Genomic DNA, 16,916 nt, shown 5'->3' with positions numbered 1-16,916 from the left:
GCATGAGAATGGAGTTTTGGAAGTAACCCACTGGTTCACACGTTGCTTCACTGATCAGACTGATTGGGGTGGTTTGGAGGTGAGACCCCTCACAACAGCATCTTTAAAAGTGTTCTCAACCTGTGACCTTTTCTGGCCCATCAGGGGTATGTACCTTGGAGCCACCTTTTTACATAGTGACGGAATACATGCCCTATGGAAACCTACTTGACTACTTGCGGGAGTGCAACCGAGAAGAGGTGAGCGCCGTGGTGCTGCTCTACATGGCCACACAGATCTCCTCCGCTATGGAGTACTTGGAGAAAAAAAATTTCATCCATCGGTGAGTGAGCAGGCAGGCCTGACAACCACAAGGGTCGCCCAAAAGGGGCCTCCTGACAGCATCTCATAGAACTCATCAAACCCTAAGTCATTCATTAGCCAAGGCCTGGCACCAACTGGGATCCCCTTGGCCTTTAATTACATACTTTATATTACATACAAAAGTCCATTCCCCGCCCCCCCCCCCCTTCCCCAGTAGTATGATGTAGAAATTGAGCCTTACCTCTTGCAGTGATGGAATGGGTCATAGGCACCTTTCAGATCACTTGCCTAATTCCCTTCCAGTAATGAATATACACAACGCACACATTTTATGCTTGCCAGGGAAATTATTCTTAGGGATTTAGCCTTATTCTGGAACCACCAAAAACTATAATCACTTGATGGTTTCTCAGTGTTATAAATGATTTTCTGTTACATATAATTTTCCATACAGATGACATTGCAGTCAGCATTTCCTCTTAAGTTGTTATTTTTGAAGACTCTGAATGAAATGTTAAAGACTTTCTTTCTTACTGTAAATGTAATTATGTCTGTGTTCTTTCTTCTACAGAGACTTAGCAGCTCGTAATTGCTTAGTAGGAGAGAATCATGTGGTCAAGGTTGCTGATTTTGGCTTAAGTAGATTAATGACTGGAGACACCTATACTGCCCATGCTGGAGCGAAATTCCCTATCAAATGGACAGCACCAGAAAGCCTGGCCTACAATACTTTCTCAATCAAGTCTGATGTCTGGGGTAAGAATGAAAGAGATTTCTTTTGGCCTAGATGTATAATTTCCTTGTTTTTCATAAATGACCTACTCCTTTCTTGAGCATTTGATTTTTTTTGGTAATGCTCATTTTCCTTTCCACACCAGATCCTCTGTAATTATATCAGAGTTCTGAAGAGTATCTGTAAAAGCAAACATTTCCCCTTCCTATTTTATTAGGGCCTTGTGGACACAGTTTTTTCTGTCTCTCTCCAAAAAGGGCTTAAAGGTGCCTTCTTCCAACAGTGGTCAGCCAAGCTCCTGTTTAGTTCTTGCCTCCTCAGGAAACAGTATGGTTCAGTGGCCAAAAAAAAAAAGATCAACGACTTGACTGTAGATTCTCATCCTAGGTCCAGCTGCCTCTGGCCAATTCACTTTTAGTCTCTGTAGTTCAGTTTTTTATGTCAAGACTTTTTTCCCCCTTATAGACTTTTTAGGAAGCATAACTAATTGGAAAAAAGTTGTGAAATAGAATGTCTATAGCAAGAGCTGTGATGCCAAGCTCAAGAATACATGTGACTTGTACCATCAGATTCCTCCCCCTACTTTGAATCTTGTTTGACATGCACCTCCAATTTTAAAATTAACTGAAACATCTAGGACTATTCCTCAAAATGCAAAATACTCTTCAGATATTTTAAAAGGAAGAGTAAATGCCTTATAGCTATTGAAATAGATGAAGAAGCAGTCCAGAAGTAATTTGATGATGGCCCACCCCCTTATGTCATAGCTTATCTTCTCTACATCATGTTTATTTAGTGAAAAACCCAGGCTCATGCATTCCAAAAAATTGTAAATTTTTCTTAGGAGGTTGAAGGAAAAAGTTCTTTCATTCCTGGAGGGGCGTTAGTTACTATAGCAGCCACATCACAGTAGGAGAGGTTAGCAGTAGCATATGATGCCCCTCCCAGGCCCCCAAAGCTGACAATAAAGTTAACTTATGAGAGGAAGCAATATATCAGGAAAAAGACATATCTGCGTATTTTGTTTTTTATTCCCTTGTACAGCCTTTGGGGTACTGTTATGGGAAATTGCAACCTATGGGATGTCACCATATCCGGGTATTGACCTGTCTCAGGTCTATGATCTGTTGGAGAAAGGATATCGAATGGAGCAGCCTGAAGGGTGTCCACCAAAAGTCTATGAACTTATGAGGGCATGTGAGTACTTTTGTCTGTTTTTATTTTGAAAGATTAAATCAGTAACTCAAGATGATTGAAGCAATCTGGAACATTTTACCTCTCTGAGTTGCTAGACGTAACATGGAGTCTAATGGCATTTATTCGGTAGGCTTTTGCTGTATCCCAGGCAACTGACAAATCACATTACATGTTGTTGTGTCTCATTTAGTCCTAGGAACAGTTATCATTAGACCAAGTGACCCAATTAACCTGAAGAAAGTTGACATCTTCAGCAGAAAGATAAGATTTTTCTTTAGGCTTTCAAGATAAAAGATTAAGGGAGAGCTTCTTTAAACAACTAGCCACATGAATGTGTGTCTGGCCTTTGGAGGGTATTTGAATACAACTTCTTTTGTGAATAAGAAGGGTATCTGGTGGGGCTTGGAGGTGGGGGAGAGTTAGTGATGAAGAATTAAGCTGTGATTGTGTTAGACACAGATTGTGTTACATCACTGAGTAAAGATGTGCCCCTCTGTACTATGTTCGCTGGCAATAACTATGAGTTCCTTCTTACTTAAATTGAGATCCAGCTACTTCAATCCAGAGATTGAAACAGAACTGAGTATTTCTAAAGGTGAAGGGCACTGAGATATCTGGAATGTCTCTTTTCCCCAGAAGAAATAAGCCATTAGAGTACCATCCTAAGGCTAGAGACCAAACCATGTCATTTGTGGGGCCCTAGCATGTGGAAGCCCCAGTGTTTCAGCTAGCCACTGGTCCTTCTGGGTCTGGAGCCTGTCATCAAGTTATCATCTGCTTTGTAAGCACCCTCACGTGTATTTTCCATGTCAGTAAACATTCAGCCTCTACAGTTTTGCCCAATTTTTATCCAAGGAGAAGAGTCTCATCATTAGAAAATTTCAGAGTTGGAAGAATCTACAGGAATTCTTTCCATAACATTATTTAGTCTTCACTTAAAGACCACCAGTGAAGGGTAACTAGTTCTATTTCTAAACCTAATTGCTAGGACATTTTTCTTTATATCATACCTAAAGCTGCCTTTCTCCAACTTATGTGTTTGTTCCCAGTTCTGCCCTCTGAGCCCAAGCCAAGCAAGGCTAATTCATCTTCCACCTGACAGCCATTCAAATACCTAAAGACATCTTTCATGTCTACCTAAGTCTTCACTTGAAGTGATGATGTTCATATGACTTGATCCCAGTTCCCCTCACCACCCCAGTTATTGTCAATAACCTTCATAAAAATGTGGTGCCCAGACCACAGGGTAGAATATAGTGAAGCTCCGAAGTCTAAGATGATATTAGTTTTTCAGCGTATTTCATGTCACAACAACTCAGTAAATTACCAATCTGTAAAGCCCACAGACTATTTTCATATGAACTGTTTTACCTAGCCAATTTTTCCTATCTTGTACATGTGCCTTTAGCTCTTCAAACTCCAAGTTCAGGGGTTCTTAACCTGGGAGAGTCATGAACACCACCTGCCCCCAGGAATCTGTACATAGATTTAAAGGGAAGGTCTATAAACTTGGTTGGGGAAAAAAATACTTTATTTTCACTAACCTCTAACTGAAATTTAGCATTTCCTTTCATTAAGATTTTTTTAAAAATTATTCTGAGAAGGATCAATAAGCTTTCCCAACCTGCCAAAAGGGTCCCTGATGCACAAAAAAAAAAGTTAAGAACCGTTACTCTGGTTGGTTTTTTGTCATTGCAGGAAATATTAAACATTTTCCCGCATTTCTTATGATACAGGCTGGAAATGGAGTCCCTCTGACAGGCCATCATTTGCTGAGACACATCAAGCTTTTGAAACTATGTTCCATGACTCCAGCATATCTGAAGGTGAGGAATCTGGTTCTGCTGGTGAAGATAACACTTCAGAAGGAATGGATCTTTGTATTCTTGGGATACCACTTTTTCCACTATATTAATGCTGATAGTTTTTATTTGTTTAGGGAGGAGAAAAAGAAGGGCATTCTTTTTATGTATCTTAGGTCTTTAATATCAAAGTTAAGTTGTACTGGGAAATTAATTTAGTAATTTCCTGAGAGAATCATTTTGATAATTCATTTAATTTGGCAGCATTTAAGGCACAGGAACAAGAAGAACAAAAGGATACATTTTCAATCTTCTAATTACTCACCACCCCAGAGGTAGAAGCAATTCATAAAGGAACCAAGATCCTATTAGTCAATGCTTTTAAAGCATTTTGTTAATTAATCTTATAGTCATTGGTATACACAACAGAAGAAACCTTCAAAAAGCAACTAATACAAGATCATGAAAACAAAATTGAATTTTGCTCATTTCCCTTACCATGATTCAAATGATAGGGGTCATCTCCAGTCATCCTAATCTGTATCTTGCCACTGGACCCAGATGGCTCTGGAGGAGAAAGTGAGGCTGATGACACTTATGAGTCATGGCAACATCTTCCTGATGTCATGGTCCTCTTCAAAGACAAAGGAAGAACAATTCAAATGAGAAAAAGAAAAGTGCCATCAACAAAAATGTCTGAAAAAGACCTTCCTTTTATAGACTCCCTAAGACGACTGGGATTTGGATGCAGCACAGTTGGTCCTTTGGGCCTTGATTGCTGAATGTGTTTCTCAACCTTGTCTTTTCTTGTACTTCCATCTCCAATTTAGTCAGGCTTAGTACCATGCTCTTCTTGAGCCTGGAACAGGTTTCGAATATAAACTAAAGAAGTAGGACTGTAGCATAAATCAACTTCTAACTCATATTGTAGCTTCAGTAAATACTTTTAATTTTTTTGAAGTGTTTCTCCCTTTGACCTGACTTAATCATTTTTCTTACAGCCACTAAGACCATTATCTCCCTTTCAAATTAAAACTTTCAGAACAAAGAATTCCTTGTTTTCAAAAAGAAAATTAATTTTTAAACTGCTAGTTTTAAAGTTTGTGTCTTATCTCAAGAAGTAATATTTGTAAAATTCAATTCAGTATAATACATTGGAACCTTCATTTTAAGTCCTGTTCCAGTGAATGTAGCTTGTAGATAATTGACACCAGATTGTGTTAAAGGAACACAGACTTTGTTGAGTCCTTCCAGACTGCAAAAGCTTCAAGTATAAGTCAAGCCACGGGTATTGTATGTTTTCTGAGGACCAGTCTCACTCAATTCAGACAGCCTTTCACGTAGATTTGGCCACCAAATATCAAATGTTTTTGGTCATAGTAACTAATGAAAATTACCTGCCTAGGTATTATTATAGCAGCTAGCAGTTATTGAGTACTTTACCAGTATTGTCTTATTTTATCCTCAGCCACTCTGAAAGGCAGGAACCATTTGACAAATGAGGAAACTGAGGCAGACAGAGGCAAAGTGACTTGCCCAGGGTTCCACAGCTAGGAGGTGTCTGAGGCCAGATTTGAGCCTGAGCCTTCCCGACTCCAGGCCTGGCGCTTTGTCCACTCTGCCACCAGCTGCTTTGTACCTTCTAGGTGTAGGAGGGCTATACAGAGCAGTAGTGGAAAGAATACTCATCATTGGAATAATGAATCTTTGGAAGTATTAAAAACATACTTATGAAAAATTTTGCTAATCTCTGTGAATTGTATTTATTTCTTTGTTGGGTTTTCTTACCTTCCCATTGCTAGTAACAGATGCTTTTTTAAAAATTGTCTGATGCACAAATAACGTTACTGACGTGTCCACGTACTTTGACCCAGATATTCTGCTATGAAGCATATACCCCAAGGAGGTTATTTATTTTGAAAAGTCCCTGTATATACCAAAATATGTATGGCAGCACTTTGGCAGCACTATGGCAGCAAATTGCAAACAAAGTAGATGTCCACTGATTGAGAAGAGAAAAATGCATTGTGGAATATGAATGTGATGTGATATCATTGTGCTACAAGAAACGATGAATGTGATGACTGACAAGCATGAAGAGGGAAGTCAGCAGAGCCAAGAAAATAATCAGCGCGATAGAAGGAATAACCACAAAAAGATAAAAAAATGAATGTCCCAAGAAGAGACGTGAGAAGATGCCCCCATCAGAACCCTGACTTCTGTGCAGAAGTGAGAAGGTCGTAGATGAGGAACATTGCAGAGATCTTCAGATTTTTTTTTTCTCTTTCTCTTTTTCTTTCAAAAAATTATTAAATGGGGTAGCTTTCTGGGAGTGGAGAGGGAGAAGGATACAGGGGGAAATTTAGGTGCTATAAAAAAATCAGTAAAAACTTGCCCAAAGCAAATTTTCTGAAGTATTTTAAAAGGTAATGAGCAATTAAAAATGTATAAATTATTTTAAAAGATCCAAAATTTTAGTTTGTTAAACTCTTCCTGGCTAGACTCTGCTGTCCAAATGATGCTGCTTCAGTGCTTTTGACTGTATCCAATAAAAGCAGTTTTATTTTTAGAAAGTGTATTGCTAAACTGCATTTTTCTATTAATAGATCAGCTGTGGCTGACTAATTGAGGGGGCAGGCAGTTTCCTAATTTACATTTACATAATGGAGCAGATTGTATCCATCCTCTTTTTAGTGTGCAGGTGTAGCCTAAAAAGTCAGTTTGTGGGGGTGGCTATGTGCGGTGATCTAAGTGAATTACTTTTGAGATTAAGCTAAAAGGTGACAAACCAGTTTGAGTATTCTCTGAGCTCCAGAGAAGAAGCCACAAATGCAGGAACCTAGAACTTACCACCTGTTCATCTCTTAACTGCCTCAGATTTTCAGTTTCAATCAATTTCTCTCCTTCTCTTCCCTGCTTCTTCATTCCTCTCCCTCCCTTTCCGTTCTCCTCCCTTCCTTCTCCCCTTCATGTTCTTGAACATTTTAAAAAGTGTATTTAGTCCTCATTTTTCATCATTACTCAGCCTACTTGATTTCGGGTAGGTTATTCAGTTGTCATGTTTTGGGAGGTACTTCCCTCAGTTTGTTGCCTTCTCTAAAACAATTTTTCCTTTGCCAACTTAGAACATTGTTCATCTTGGCCTTTCCTCTACCCTTGTGTGTCTTCTCACAGAGGTAGCTGAGGAGCTTGGGAGAACAGCTTCCTCTTCATCCATCGTACCATACCTGCCTCGATTGCCCTTACTCCCTTCCAAGACCAGGACCCTGAAGAAGCAGGCAGAGAACAAAGAGAACATAGATGGGACCCAAGACTCTGCGGAGCCCTCTGCTTCCAGCTCGGCACCAGGTATGAGAGGGAAGCAGACAGAGTCCTGAGAGAAGAGACTGAGAAGCAGTGGGGCAGGGTGCTTTTCTTTGTCCCCGGGTTGCTGGGGTCTTCACTGGGCAAGAATGGACAGTTTTACCCACCACCTTAGGTAAACCTTGGGCCTGCCCTCACGCAAGGAACCATCTCCAACTTGGTCTACCTAACCACGTTAATTCTGATCTCAAATGATAAATGCCTTGGTAATTCTGGGAAAAGAGTTCCATCAAGCCCAACCAGTGGTGCCAAATTCAATTGTGGTTTTTTAGGCCATGTATATGAAAGATTGATGTTATTAGTGAAGTAGCTCTTCCTCCCCACCCCACCCCCAACATTTATGGCCCCTCTAACCTTTCACATTGCTGAGAATTCAAATATGCTACTTTAACAGCCTTCATTCTACAGATGTCCCTGGAGCAGACAGTAACATCTTTGTGTTATCATCTCATTGACTATGGTTATAGATTTAGCTCTTGCTTATTTTTGTTCGACCATTTTCTTCAGGGTTTATTAGAAGCACACAGCCTCCTAGCGGGTCCCCAGCACTGCCTCGCAAACAGAGAGACAAGTCACCTAGTAGCCTCTTGGAAGATGCCAAAGAGACCACTTTTACTAGAGACAGAAAGGGAGGCTTCTTCAGCTCCTTCATGAAGAAGAGAAATGCTCCAACACCTCCCAAACGCAGCAGCTCCTTTCGTGAAATGGAAAATCAGCCTCACAAGAAATATGAGCTCACGGGTAACTTCTCATCTGTTGCTTCCCTGCAGCACACTGATGGGTTTTCTTTTACTCCTGCCCAACAAGAGGTGAATCTGGTTCCCCCCAAGTGCTCTGCGGGGAGCTTTGTCCAGAGGAGCTTTTGCAGTGAGGATGGCAGTGGCGATGGTGGCGGTGATGGTGGCAGTAGTGGTGGAGGAGGAGGGGGGAGTGGAAGCACTGGTGGTGGGTGGTCAGGCATCACTGGCTTCTTTACACCACGCTTAATCAAAAAGACATTGGGCTTACGAGCAGGTAAACCCACTGCTGGTGATGAAGCTTCCAAGCCTTTTCCAAGGTCAAACTCTACATCTTCCATGTCCTCAGGGCTTCCAGAGCAGGATAGGATGTCAATGACCCTTCCCAGGAACTGCCAGAGGTCCAAAATCCAACTGGAAAGGACAGTGTCCACCTCTTCTCAGCCAGAGGAGAGCACGGGTAGGTCAAGTGACCTGATTCCCAAAAAGTTAGAGGAAGGCACTGCCCTGTCCAGGGACAGACCAAAAGCCAAACTTTTACCCAGAGGCACTACAGCTCTTCCTCTCCGAAGCCCGTCAGGGGATGCAGCTGTTATAGAGAAGGACTCAGCAGGGTCAGGGGCCAGTGCTGTCCCCAAGAGTAAAGAAAAGAATGGTGCAGCCCGGCTCGGAATGGCAGGACTCCCGGAGGACGGAGAAAGGCCAGGGTGGTCATCTCCAGCCAAGGCTGCGACAGTACTTCCAACCGCCCACAACCACAAAGTGCCGGTTCTCATTTCACCCACTCTGAAGCATGCTCCGGCTGATGTCCAGCTCATTGGCACAGACTCTCAGGGGAATAAATTCAAGCTCCTATCTGAGCATCAGGTCCCATCTTCTGCAGATAAGGACCGACCACGACGGGTAAAACCAAAGTGCGCTCCACCTCCACCCCCAGTGATGAGGCTTTTACAGCACCCACCCACGTGCCCAGACCTCACAGAAGAGCAGAACACCCCTGTTGGAGGGCAGCCTGGACCAGACATCCATGAAGGTGGAAAAAAGGCGGCAATGGTGACAGCACCTGTCAGTGCAAAAGCTGGGAGGCCGGTGATGCCTCCACCTCAAGTGCCTCTGTCCACGTGTTCCACGTCACCTGCAAAAATGGCCAATGGCACTGCAGGCACCAAAGTGGCGCTGAGAAAGACCAAGCAGGCTGCCGAGAAAATCTCAGCAGACAAAATCAGCAAAGAAGCCCTGCTAGAATGTGCTGACCTGCTGTCCAGTGCCATTACAGAACCCATGCCCAATAGCCAGTTGGTGGACACTGGACACCAGCTGCTGGATTATTGCTCAGGCTATGTAGACTGCATCCCACAGACTCGCAACAAGTTTGCTTTCCGGGAAGCTGTGAGCAAACTGGAACTTAGCCTGCAGGAGCTGCAGGTGTCCTCAGCAGCTGCTAGCCTGCCCGGAACAAATCCTGTCCTTAATAACTTATTGTCATGCGTCCAAGAAATCAGCGATGTGGTTCAGAGGTAGCTACTGCCAACCTGGCTGGAAGACACACTTGCTGTTGATGGGGAGGGGAAAAGGGACTTGTTTTTCCTGTGTTCTTGCTTTCAAAAAATGAAAGACTGATACTTGAGTGAGTTCATGTGAAGTACCTCAGATCACTGAGTTCTCACGTTTACAGGTTCATCTCAGAAGTTACAAACACAAAGTGCAGGGGAGGGAAAGAAGGTGAGGGGGTGATGATAGGCAGAGTTTAGAAGCTGGAGAGGTGGCCTGTCAGTAATTACCCTTATTGGAAAATCAGGTAATGTATGTGTGCTGCACCAGAGAGAGAAGTCAGACCCGCTTCTCCTGGTGTTGGGTGGGCTTGTCCATCCTGGGCAGGGACGGGTCTCATCTCAGTAACACTGGAGTGGCTGTGAGGCTCACACTCTCTGCACTGGACAAAGGGTTGCAGGGGAAAGAACCCTGGTCTCTTTGGACATGCAGTTGTGATCATTCTGGCACTGACCCTAAGGTGACATTGATTGGGTCAGGAAAAGAGGGAGATGCCCTGAGAGGGGCGTCCATCACAGCTGTTGGAGGTGGCTGCTAGTGTTGTTCCCACAGTGTCATTGCTGCTGTCTCACAACTGCAAAACAATTTGAGAACCGCTGCCCTCTGTGTGCCCTCCATCCTATCACCCCATTGTGTTTCTGTTGTTTCCGAGCGAGCCATGCTGGCAAGTCTAACCAGGATCCTTTTGACTGGCAGGGGCAGTTTTTCCTCGGTGGTCTGGCCCAGGTGCTAGCTGGCATTCACTAATGCTTCAGAGCTGCCACCCTGCTGGTCATTGTCAGCAAGCTGTGGGCATAATTTTACCAGATGGTGGTTTCCTCCAGTCCCTTGCTGGGCAAGATGCCCTCTATGTTCTTTATTAGCATTAGGAATATTAATCAACACAGTAACTGGGCGTATCAGTTGTCAGGCTACAAGCTTCCAGAGGACTCCTTTTCTCTGCTACAAGTATCATCATGATGCGCGCGCGCGCACACACACACACACACACACACATTTTTGGCTCAGGTGGATAGGGTACCTGAGATGCTCTTCGGTTTCTTCAACTTCCTAATGTGTTGTTGGGAGGGAATATGTTCAGGAGTTTGACACATTTTCCTGAAAGCTCACTGTAGTAATAATAGCTAAAGTTCATTTAGTTCTTTGAAGTTTTATAAAGGCCTTTAAACTGTCAGGCCCATACATGGGGTTTATAGCTCCCTCTCTAAAGCTCATCTAGAAGATCAGATAATTTTGGGAATCACTGTTGGCTTCTGATTTTTCCCCCAGCTCTCCACTAGATTGTCTTTCATAGGGGACTCAACCATCACTGCCTGTCAGGGCCAACATGCCCATCTTGGTGAGTGGAGGGCATCTTCCCATCCATGAGCTTTTGCCTTCTGGGGACCTTTTAGATTGATAAGCCCCTCGGGGATCCAGTCCACATCACCAGAGCCAGTTCTCACACGTGCTGCTGTAGCATCTGCCTCTCATGTTTGTCCTGATTGATGGAGCTTTTTGTTTGTAAGAATCAGATTGACATATTTGTCTTACCATGGCATTTTTATCCCACATGAGGCATCCAGAACTTCAGGGAACAGTTCTTTGCAGGAAAATATTACTTAGACCCAGGGAATTTGGTTGGAATTAGAACTTGGAATTCTGCCCTAGAAAAGATTAAATTTTCCTTTTCTTCTCCAATCTAAGTAGGGAAGCTCATTAGGATTCAACAAATATGAATCAGAGGGGCGAAGTGTTATTAATCCTGCAAACAGAAGACCATTACTCTCTGCTACATGCTCCGTCCAAACCTATTGGAATCCCATTAGCAACAAAACACCATTTTGCAACTTTTTTTCCTCCAGTGGAAGATTGCCTTAGCTTTTATAAGATTGGAATCAAATGTTCAATCCTGAGTTTTCTTTCCATCACTGATTAGCTGTCCCAGGCTTGCTTTTTCACCTTTTAATTGAAGATAATACTTGTTTTCTAGGGGGTTATTAAAATTGTGTAGCTATCTCTTGTACTTCTTTGGTTAAAAGCCCTTTAGTGCACAGTGCTTTCTTGGATGGTTTTTCTTTCTTTTCATGCTTCAATACCAACTGTTAATGAAATTTAGAAATGTGCTGAGCCCTGTGAGTGATATTAGAGCTGTAAGGGGCCACAGTGTTTTGGTTGGAGGTTTAGGTCTCTGACCAGGGAAAGGAGAGTGATTTTTTAATTAGAAGGAAAGCAAACTGGGTTATTTAATCATTGTCGGAAAGAAGCAAGGTATAAAGGAAACCTGAGAGGAAGAAAAAAAAGCATCTTATTTTTTCTTTCAAATATTTCTGTAATGTCTTCATAGTCCCTGCCAGTATAGTACATGCAGTATGTAGCCAAGTTAATTTAACTTTTTCCTCCTTCGGGTCCATACCTCACATGAGACATGGTGAAAAAAAACAAATCCGTTAGGAAAAGGAGGCAAAAATGTTGGGTTCCTGAAGTAAACTTTTTCCTAACACTAAAGCCGTTTAAGTTCTTCCTTACTAACTCTGTGGTCATCCTTGATCAGTGATGATCTGTGGTAAATAGGGAATGTTCGCTCGGGTCTGTTATGCACTCCAATACATACTACTACTTGCTCTTGCCCTTCCCCTAGGATTTTAAAAGCAAAAGCTCATGATTGTGTTTGGAAGTACTGAAGTGATACTAGTTATGAAGGTCTTCCTTTGCTCCTGTTGTTAAATTTTAACTAAGACCATCAAGGGGTTTTTTGGTTCACTTTTTTTAGGATGAGAAAACAGATTAAAACTCTAGGAAGTGATTATGCCACTTTTCAAGTTTTTCCCTGAACGAGGGTATGAAGTTAGGGCATTGTAATTGTTCCTTTAAAGAATGCTCTTCTTTAGCAGGATCTTCTTCCATGGAAGCGCTGAAAACAAGGCTTGGTGAGATTTCCTACTAATGGCTAATCACTCAGTAATAGACTTGTAGTGACCTTGGCAGCATGGGCCAGCCTGTCTGCCCTTCTCCCAGGGGGACTCTTGGGGACCTCAGCCATACAGTTTCAGGACTCTAGTCAGTTTAGGGCTCTAGTCAGACACTGTCAGTTTGTTCTACAAATAGGACATAGTTTTTTGTTTTTTGTTTTTTTTAGTGTTTTTGTTTTTTTTTTTCCCAAAGCAAGTACTTTTGGATTCAGAACCATAGAAGACTGTTCCTGGAGAGCTCTAAGAGCCAGTGACTAAAACTGTAGATTGACATCTTCGTCTAGTCTGAGAAGTCTAGTCTAAGGAGAAGGCAAGGGGAAAAAACACAACTAATAAATGGCACTGAAATTGTTTCTTGAAGGGTCAGTTATGTTTTGCTTTTAATTAGTCCTGTAAGCTGCCACTGCTCGAGTTCATTTATGTTATGGATATGATTCCTGAACTGTATTTTCTATCAGAAGCAACATTGATCTGTCCACTACAGTTTGCCTCACTTTATACAATAGATATCTTCATTAAAGGTAAAATTAAAACTTGTTGACTGCATTCTATTTTCCCACTAATTTCCATTATGATTTTCAGAGATGTGTGCTTATGGGAAGAAAAAAAAAACTTCAGATATTGGTCCAAATACAGGCCACTCTTTTCTTCCTACCCTTCAACTTTCAGGGAGAAAAATTATGGCTTATATAAAACCTATACGTGAGCTATAATTAGGCTCTTAGTACCATGGACAGCTTAAGTCTCATTGGTTTTCAAGAAGAATCTATAGCAACAGCTTCCCCATCAGCTTAAACACACATTAATGGGGTTCAGGCCAGTTGCACCTATCTGCAGTGTAAGTAGCAGCTGGAAGTAATATTACTCCCTTACCATACAGCCCTGCCCTGAATCCTTTGACTTATATCTTACTACGAAACCTAACTACTTACGCTCCCTCTCCTTTTTACCCAGGGCCAGAAAAGATTACTTGGGGTAGATGATGGAAGAAGACTGTCTCAACCAAAGAATTTGCTTTTTATCCCAAGCCTCTGGCTCCATGGAGCTTCATGTTAGAGAGTAGAAAAGTAATAGGAAAGAGTCAGGTGTGCTGCATCTCCAATGCCTGGCTTAAGGATAGGATAGAATCAAAGAAGGAGGCTGTCAGTGGGGAGGAGAGAAGGAGAGAGTGACCATCTGTGGTAGCCCACCGTAATTTAAAAAGTCCAGTTTCCATTCTAAGTTTTCCCACTTTCATCTAAGTCTCACATTTTTGTGTGGCAAAATCTTATTTATTTGCTTTAGGGAAAAAAGTAAGTTTCTCCAAAATAGGTTGGTGATTTTTAGTATGGCAACTTTAAATAATTATTTTAATGTAAACTTAGGTATTTTCCTTTTAAAAATTTACTTTTGGGGATATGACATTTTTGCCAATATGGTAATCAGATTCATACTTAATTCTTTTCACTTTAAGGAACATTCTGCCTTTTGGTAAGGCACATGCCATATGTGTTCAGTTAATCATAGACTTTTAGAGCCGGAATGGATCTTAGAGACATCTCATCCAATCCCTCTCATTTTTCAGATGAGACACAGTTTAATTACTGTCTTGTGGTCATACAGTGAGTTAGTGGCCTCTTCAGGTCTAGAACCCATGTCTCCTGATTTCTCATCCATTGCTTTTTTTCCCCACACACTAGGATGCCTTACATAAAATTTTGCAATAATAATAACTCCCATTTATATAGCGCTTTAAGGTTTGTGAAGCACTTTTCCTCATAACTGTGAGGTAGGTAGAGCAAGTTATGACCCCCCCCCCCCTTTTACAGATGTGGAAGCTGAGGTTCTGAGAGTGGCTGGGTCAGGACACAAACCTAAATCTCCTGACCCCAACTTGAGTGCTCTTTCCGTTCTACTATGCAAGAAAGGTTATTCAGATAGACAGTCCGTGAGGTCCACAGTAATATTGTAAAACACTACCAAAGTCCATTTGATTGGGAGTTCTCATTGACTAAACAGGATTCAAATGTTTAAATAGTCACATTGGCTAAGTTATTGCCCTAAATGTTAAACAGAACTCACTAATTTTAAATATTCAGGTCCAAAAGTTATGCAAGGATGCTTCCCCCTTACTCCCTTACCCACATCCAACAGAGCTCAGGCATTGTTAGCAAATAACAATTTTCATGTCGATAGTGAAGTTGTGCTCTCTTTGGGGGAGGGGGGGAGGGCGGGAATCTGGAAAATGTCCTTATTTGGAGAAGTACAGATTGGAAACAATCACTTTTCCTAATTAATTGAATAAGTTTGAAACTGATAAGTGAATATGTACAGAATGAGATTGGTCTTAACTCCAGCTATAAGCTAAGGCTATCCAGTTTTGAAAAGCTTAGGGCTAACTTTTCTATTAATGTTACAGTAATTCAAAAAGCAACAGTTCATATTTTCCTATTGCTGAATAGAGAAACTCTTCTCTGGGCCTTGTTTCGAAGAAATGAGGTACCATCGCTCTTAAACAACTGTCCTATTTAAACTGAGACTGTTTAGTAATCTAAGTGTGGTAATAATAAATTTGATACAAGTTGATGTTGACAGAGTCCCTTTAAGACTGCCCTGTAAAATTTTTCTGTCTGAGGATAGTCATTCTCTTTTTTTTGCCCAGGGTTGGGGCACAGGCAAGGAGTACCCTTTCCCTATATTTCAGTGTCTGGAGTACAAGTCCTCACCAAACAAGCTGTTGAGAAATGCATCTTGAGGAGTTTCTTCCCAACATTCCGTAGTTTATTTGCCATTTATTAGCTGTCATTTTTTTAGTATTGTTGAACACAGTTCTTTGTCTCTTTGATCCTAAAACACCTAAGAGTAAATTCCAGTGGCCATAGTTTTGAGTCATAACCCTACATCATGAAATCTGTAGTTAAGAACCTAAAGACGTCTACCTCCAATTTTAATTAATTCATTAATGTGTGCCTCCAAGTAACTGATTCTGGAGCTGGCTCAGAATGAGTTTACAGGGTTACCTGTTCTTTGGATTGTTGTTACGCTTTTGCTATTTTGTCACCACACATCCCTGCCATTCAGATTTAGACTTTATACACTAGGTTTCTGAATAAGAATGACAAGAAAAAGCTACAGCACCATGACAAAAGCTGGGCTTTCATACATCATAGCATCTTTCTCCCCTTTTGAAAGTACAGATTTAGGTTTCCTTTAGTAAATGTTGAGTTTTTTAACCAGCTGCATGTACTTCCTAACAATTTCTGTGACTACAACTGAGCTGGTTCCAAACTGTTATAACCATATGAAATGCCCAGCCCATTGGAAGATCAGGATACCATTGAAAATGCTTGTCTCCGTTTGAAAGTAAAATGAGAAGTAGAAATTTCTCAAGAGGAGAGCCCACATCCTTCTGAGAACCATTCTGTACTAGCTAGTATTAGTATTGGTTGTAAAGTTCCAGCCTAAGTGGGCAGGACCTCCCTGGTCAAAAAGGAGGCATCGTCTAGGTCTGAAATCTTTTCCACATGGCAGTTATCTGGGGCTCACTTTTTCTACCATACATAGAAGGAGGCTTCAGTTTTTAAATGTGCAGACGCAAATCAATGCAGGGCATTTTAATGAGGTGGTCCTGTTCTTGGAGCACAGATCTCCTCAACTTGCCATTCCTGGATGCTCTCTTCCTGGATGGGGACATCTGGAAAGTTGTAATACCAGAAGTCTGAACCTGTCCTGTTCTTCCTACCCAGAGCCACCAGCAAGGGCTTCCCTGATGCAAGGTAGTTTAGAAGAGTACTATTAATGAATCCTGGGTCAGGAGGAGATTTCCCCAACAGTGCTAAGAGGCTTGCTTCCTGTGCTATATAACTCTTAAAGTATTGTGCAGTCCACCAGACTGACACACCAGTATGACATTTGTTTCACAACATGGTGTATTCCCATGATGTTTTTCTTGGGTGCAAATGAAAGATTGCTAATAGAGGTCCCAACCTGTTAGAATAAGGCATAAGGGGGGAAAATCAATCTAATGCTCCTCCAGAGGAGAGGAAGGCTACATCAAGATACAATAAAGTTAGGCTGGCAACATGTCTAAAACATCTCCATTAAATCAAGTCCATGAGAACGGACATTCTGTTGTATTGAATCTCATAGGAAAAGTTCTGGCTGCCAGCTTAATTTTTTTGCACTGTTGTTGGGCCTGTACTATAGAGCTCTTTATGTTACAAGTGTGTTCTCTTTATACTGATTTGTTGGCGGGGCAGAAGAGTATGTCACAACTCATCCCTTCCCTCACCAGTGCCCT

At 41.8% G+C, this 16,916-nt stretch overlaps 1 protein-coding gene across 1 annotated transcript in view; it reads left to right on the top strand.

Annotated features, from left to right (window-relative positions):
* The window catches only part of ABL2 (ABL proto-oncogene 2, non-receptor tyrosine kinase), a 30,032-nt gene extending 15,668 nt beyond the window's left edge, over nt 1-14,364 (top strand). The window contains exons 5-10 of the mRNA XM_036754916.1: nt 145-322; nt 875-1,059; nt 2,081-2,233; nt 3,970-4,059; nt 7,210-7,383; nt 7,906-14,364. Coding sequence (XP_036610811.1) covers nt 145-322; nt 875-1,059; nt 2,081-2,233; nt 3,970-4,059; nt 7,210-7,383; nt 7,906-9,656 — 2,531 coding nt within the window. The 3' untranslated portion in view covers nt 9,657-14,364. The remainder of the gene's footprint in view (nt 1-144; nt 323-874; nt 1,060-2,080; nt 2,234-3,969; nt 4,060-7,209; nt 7,384-7,905) is intronic.
* The last annotated feature ends 2,552 nt before the right edge of the window (nt 14,365-16,916 follow it).

Source organism: Trichosurus vulpecula, chromosome 4 (assembly GCF_011100635.1).
Source record: "Trichosurus vulpecula isolate mTriVul1 chromosome 4, mTriVul1.pri, whole genome shotgun sequence".
NCBI classification, from domain to species: Eukaryota; Metazoa; Chordata; class Mammalia; order Diprotodontia; family Phalangeridae; genus Trichosurus; species Trichosurus vulpecula.
Note: the sequence above shows the minus strand (reverse complement) of the source record. Positions and strands in the feature narration are given on the sequence as shown.